General features: G+C 37.1%; 1 protein-coding gene across 4 annotated transcripts in view; it reads left to right on the forward strand.

Moving 5' to 3' along the window:
* PMS1 (PMS1 homolog 1, mismatch repair system component) overlaps positions 1–5513 on the forward strand; it is a 45262-nt gene extending 39749 nt beyond the window's left edge. For all 4 annotated transcript variants that reach the window (XM_057419776.1, XM_057419777.1, XM_057419775.1 and 1 more), the window contains 2 exons: positions 2855–3015; positions 5135–5513. In XM_057419776.1, coding sequence (XP_057275759.1) covers positions 2855–3015; positions 5135–5323 — 350 coding nt within the window. In that variant the 3' untranslated portion in view covers positions 5324–5513. The remainder of the gene's footprint in view (positions 1–2854; positions 3016–5134) is intronic.
* Positions 5514–6000: the final 487 nt, after the last annotated feature.

Consider the following 6000-nt stretch of genomic DNA (forward strand, 5'->3'; position numbering starts at 1 on the left):
ACCCCTACGTACAAGGAGCATTTCAAGATGTAAAATGGATTACTTTCTGTCCAGTTCTTCTTAAGATGTGTTTGTTATATAAACTTTCACTGCACATCTGTTTGCCTTTGTGAAAGTCCTAGAGAGAGATGTGAATTCTTGGCTGGAAAAGAACTGAGAGCAAGGAACACATCTTACCTGGTTTTGTAACAATGGTGGGCCTTGGGCCATACTCCAAGGCAGGCTTTTAGGGTAGAATTGTCTACCTGATAGAATGCATGTATCCAACATACGTATAGTCAAAGAATGTGCTTAGGCCTTAAAGAGCTGTAATAGATAAATAACCCATCTTCCTTGGTAGTGTAATCTGCTTTGGCTCTTGTAACCGACAGTGGAAAGTCATGCTGCTACTTAATTTCAGTTTGATTTCAACTGTAGACTGGAAGGTAGTCTTATAATGTCACCTAATCTAGGTGGCAGCTGGAAGAGAACAGTTTTTCCTGGCCATCAAGAAGGAATTACCGAAAGATGATTGCAAATGCTTTGTTTGGAAAGGGAAAGGGGAAATTTGTAGCAATGAGAAATCCACATTTTTAGTCAATTGAAAGATAGTTTATTTGTTCACAGAGATATTTTCCTTGGAAGTTGCAAAGCATTTCACAGACACTACCATGGAAACTGCTTGAAGACTGCTGTTTCAATACTCAAAAATCTTAAAGTATACTTTATCAAAAATTTACAAGTACACTGAGGCTTGGACATCTGCTTACTTCATCAAATGTTGCCAATATCAGAATTCCTGCAAAGACTTGCAGAGATAAATATATGTTCATCAGCATGCAGTGGGCTAATTTGCGGTCGAAGAAAATCTAAGCAGAAAAGGAGAGTTACACACAAACAGAAATACTGAAGAACAAAACTTCTTTTAGCGAGGATTTTTATGATTTGTTCTTAGCTTAGACTCTTTAAACCTCCCTTTGTCTTTCAAATTAATGGCGAAGTCAAATCTGGCTCTCAAAATTTGCAGACAGGAAAATTGCTATTGGTAAAACTGAAGAGTATCGAGCAGTAAGCATCTTGGTAGCAAGCTCTACCCAGGTATGATTGGTTTACTGAACTGGGGGGAGGGGGAAGGGGGAAGTTTTGCAAATCCAGAACCTCACTGTCATGAAATTTTCATAGGATGCACTGGAAATACAAGTTCTTAAACTGAAAATCTTAGTACTGAAACTTAACAAAATTTTCTTTTCCACCTTTGCTAGCACAAAGAGAGGTAATTATTGAAAGTCTGTCAAATAGTTCTCATTTTAGAGAGAAGGCAGCATAATCAACTGCCTCGGAATTGTTACGTAAATCTAGTCTTTCATTAAAGCAAAACTGGGATAAGATTAAAACCAGACTTTATCTTTTGCTCCTGTCTCTTTACTGGCAGCCTTTCTCATGGGGAAATACTGGCATTGCTCATCATCTTATCTCACCTTTAATAACTGGCGAACTTTCACATAGTTTAACATTTCCCTTTAAGCTGAATCTGATCACAGGCTAACAGCAGTACATAAAAATTGTCTGGCTTTCCTGGCCACGATTAGGGAAAGACAGCTTGAAAAAAAGAACAAAGACAATGCTGGGTGAAAAGGAAATAAAGTTTCAAATCTAAAGCAGTGTTAAATACATAACTGGAAGGAGGTTATGTGATTTGGGGGTGGGGGTGTTCCCTCTATAAAATTCCTACTCTGCTCAAAGTATTTCTTGCCATGAAGCATAAAAAGGCCCAGGAGTGTTATTTACCTGGTGACACCCCCATATTTAGAAAAATTTGCAACCTGCACTATCTTTGTAACGTTTATTTAATGACTGTCAAATAAGCAGTGCCTGGTCATGGATAACAACCTCCTTGTACTGGCTAATGAAGGTACATTGTGGTGACTTACACTGCATATGTTATTTCTCTCAATTCTGAAATCTGTCACATTTTTTGGATTAGAAACCTGAATGATCCCTTATCACAGTTTCTTAGTTTAATTCACTTTGTAGCCATCTATTTGTCTCCATCTCTTTTGACTATGCCAAAACTATTCATGACTCAGACTGAATGTAATTTATCCTACCTGGAACCATTAAACAAGAGTAGATTTGTTTGCATTATGAATTGTATTCTTCCATGCTCACCTTGAAGCTCTTTACTTCTTAGACTTGTAGTGGAAGAAAAAGGAAGTTGCCTGTGTGGGTTGGGTTGAGGTTTCTGTGCAGCCAGCATGAATGAGAGCAGCAGCTCTGAAGGACTGTACAAGAATATGTGAGCCTGACCCCTACAGAAATTGCTTCTGACTGGGAGTGGAAGGAAAACTAACTGTAGAGTAGCAACTACATTCAAATTCTTTGCAAGTAGTGTGAATAAGAACTGAAATCTTTTATACCTCAAAGATTTAACAGATACTTTGTTGAGAAGGTTATTTAAATGTTTTATTCATCATTCATATTCAGAGTGATACCTGCTGCAGCAGGTATCATATGAGTGATAATATGAACCCTGTCACAGAGCCGCTAGTTATATGGCTTGTATTCTTCCTTTGCTATGGTAGGAGAAAAAAATGCTTTTTGTTTCAGTGCAAACTGAATTTGTTATTGTAACATTTGAACTCTACAGATGTTAAAACCAATTACATAGGAAATAGTGCCAACACTTTTATTTTTTCTTTCAAATGAAATTGTATTTTATTACTAGCTTCTAAGTCCATTTCATAAGTTTCTTAATTGCATTTGATTTGTGAGAATAATTTACTAAGTGATCTTACATCGTTTAGTTTTCTCTGAATTACTCCAGAATAGAAATGAAAGCAGCGTATAAATTACTGTTTTGGTTTTGTATTTTCAGGTGTTTCAGCTATAGAAAGTCACCTGGAAATAGAAGGGATGGCAAATTGTCTGCCATATTATGGTATTTCTGATTTAAAAGAAATTCTGAATGCAATAGTTAATGGAAATGCAAAGGAAGTGTATGAATGTAGACCCCTCAAAGTGATAAATTACTTGGAGGTAAGACAGAAGTTTGCTTCCAAATACTGACCAGCTAATAATAAATCATTAAGCAGCCTGAAAATCTTTCTGCAGCTTTCTGTTTTAATTAGTGTAGTTCTGTTCTAAACAAAAGTTACTTCTGAAAAGGAGAATATCCTATCCTCTCTGAGGTGTAGGGGTTCTGCACTGCTTACCAGAATACTTCCATAAGGCGCATCTAGAAGCAGTTGTCCAGTGTGATACAATAGGTGCTGAAAGCTCAAGTTCACAAAGTGTTTCTGCCTAGGCAGTTTTCAGACTAGAAGGACATTTCTCATGTTAGAATACAGAACTACCATAAAAATTGCTTTGCAAAGTCTAGAAGGTAGTTGAATCCAGAACAGCCATAAAGATTTAATGCCTTTGTAAGTAAATCTGTGAAGAAGTTATAGGTAATTTAAAGTAATAGTTTGAAAAGTAGGTGCAAATTGAAGCTTAATTTTCATGTAAAACTCAATGAGATGCACATAATGAAAATCACAGAGCACAGTTTTCACTTAAAGAAGAAAAATTCCTGATTCCTTCAAGGAAATGGAAACTTTTTTTTTTTTTTTGCTTGAAAAGCAAGCTATCGCTTGTGTTAAAACATTGAACTAAAAATGAAGTCTCACGTAACACGAAGCCCATATGCCTCCGCAAATGCTTGTGTTAACACCAGTAACTTCTGCAGTTAAAGGAAGCAACCAGCTGACAGCCAACAGTTTTTAAGTCCGCTCTGTTTGATGCAGTAGTGACTAAGTTCTGCAGTGCACTGGCAGAGACAACGCAATGTGTTTGCTCTGCACAAGCAGCCAGCATTATTAGTTACCAAAAATATGGTGCTTGGGTAAAAGAATCTTTAATCTGTTTTCTTGCAGAAGTTACTATGCAACAGTTGGAATAGGAATGACTTTTGTTAATATTTGATATGCAAATAGATAAAATCACCCATCCAGAGACAATAGTGAACATGAAGTTTCAGAAAACTAATATATGTGGTACTGGTTAACACTGGAGTAACTAACAGTAGTAGTTTTTTATCGCTTCTTGTCTAGGTGTTTCACTAATGCTATCTTTAATCCCAGTTTTTAAGATCTCAGTTCAAAAATGTTACCAAAATACATCTTAAGTATCTTCTTACACATTTGCTGACATGCTTTCCTTCAAAATGGGGACTAGGCATTTACACAAAATATGTGTTTTATCTTTTAAATATGTATTACACAAATCTTTCCCTGTCTTTTTGGGTCAGTAAGTTTACGGCTGCCTTTGGAGCAAGTGATTCTGTTGTGTACTACTGAACCATTCTTGTGCATTCATGAAAGAAGCTTAAGGAAGTGATAAGTGTTGAGACAGGAATGGTTTGTAACTCAGTGATCAACTTACAAACTTGGTTATAAACTTGGAAAATCGCAGACAAACAAGATTCGGATTAAAATGTTATGAACACTGCTTCAGGTTTGTACCACATGAGATGAGATTGTATGTCACATCCATTTCTGTCTAGGCGACATTACTGAAGTACAGAAGAGAAGGCAATAGCAGGAAGGCCTATCTTGGAGAAGGAAACAAAAAAACCTGACAACTTCTTTTTGAAGTTGCTAGATTCTTTGAAGATGGATACTTCACTAATTGTGTTTAGCAGCCACTTCTGCTTTCTGGTATTGAGAGATAGCTGGATACAATAGGCAGTAGTCTGTTAATACAACATTAATCTACAATTTCACTATAGCGTTTTTAAAACTTTATTTAGCTGGCTGACTTCATGTTAGTTCTAAAATGTGTCTTGTGAACTGGTAAACACTTCAGCTGATACTGGTGCCAACCGGAAGTAAGATATTCAGAAACACAAAGCATCTTGCTAAAGTGGACCCTAAAAGAAAGAGTGCAGGCATGACCAGGAGACTGACTGTGTGTGACTCCGTTGTGGAACTGCCATGAAATGACCGATAGGATATGTTGGGAGTTACATTTGGGTTGCTGGGATTCAAAATATTTATCAGCAGAAAAGAGTGACAGTGAGTGCTTAATTCCTGCTTTCTGGTAGCTCCAGGTTAATGTGTTAAAAAGTAGTACTTTAAAACCATTGGGGTTTTGTTTTTGTTTTTCATTTCCACAGGGAGAAGCAGTACGCTTAGCTCGGCAGCTGCCCTTACATTTGTCAAAAGAAGATGTACAAAACACAATTTACAGGATGAAGCAACAGCTTGGAAAGGAAAATAAAGGCTGTGTTCATGGTCGTCCTTTCTTTCATCACTTAACAGATATTCCAGAAGTTGACAAGCACAGCTCCACGGAAATTATTTAGTAAATGGAACATTTTGTTTGGGATCATATTTCTCTTGCTTAATCTTCATCATTACTCTGTAATTTCAGTATGTTTTGTACAAGGCTTTTGTATAATAACTTTTCATTATCATATGTTCCTCTTCTAGAAACTTATTTAAATTCAAATGCTCCTTGAAAACTGGAAATAAATACTGTAGATAAACAACTCATCACTGTTTTTAAAAGGATTTATTAAAGTGTTCTCAAGTGGTTTGATACTTATCTTTTTGCTGCAGGTTTAGAAAATGCCAGTATGTCACAATTTTTTAGATGTGAAGTGGTTAGAAATTGCTTTTGACAGCGCCTGGCAAAGTTCATTGTACTGAGGACATGAGATGTTAATTTTCAAAGGAATGCCAGATAGCTGTAGGTAATGTGACAGGACAAGGGGGAATGGCTTTAAACTGAAAGAGAGGGTAGATTTAGTTCAGATATTGAGGAGTTGTTCTTCCCTGTGCGGGTGGTGAGGCACTGGCACAGGTTGCCCAGAGAAGCTGTGGCTGCCTCATCACTGGCAGTGTTCAAGGCCAGGTTGGACGGGGCTTGGAGCAGCCTGGTCTAGTGGAAGGTGTCCCTGCCTGTGAAAGGGGGTTGGAACTGGGTGAGCTTTGAGGTCTCTTCCAACAAATCATTCTAGGATTCTATGATTTTAAATGT

Source organism: Pezoporus wallicus, unplaced genomic scaffold (genome assembly GCF_028554395.1).
Source record: "Pezoporus wallicus isolate ANWC-B61680 ecotype Strahan unplaced genomic scaffold, APGP_CSIRO_Pwel_v1 contig_4710, whole genome shotgun sequence".
Lineage (NCBI taxonomy): Eukaryota > Metazoa > Chordata > Aves > Psittaciformes > Psittacidae > Pezoporus > Pezoporus wallicus.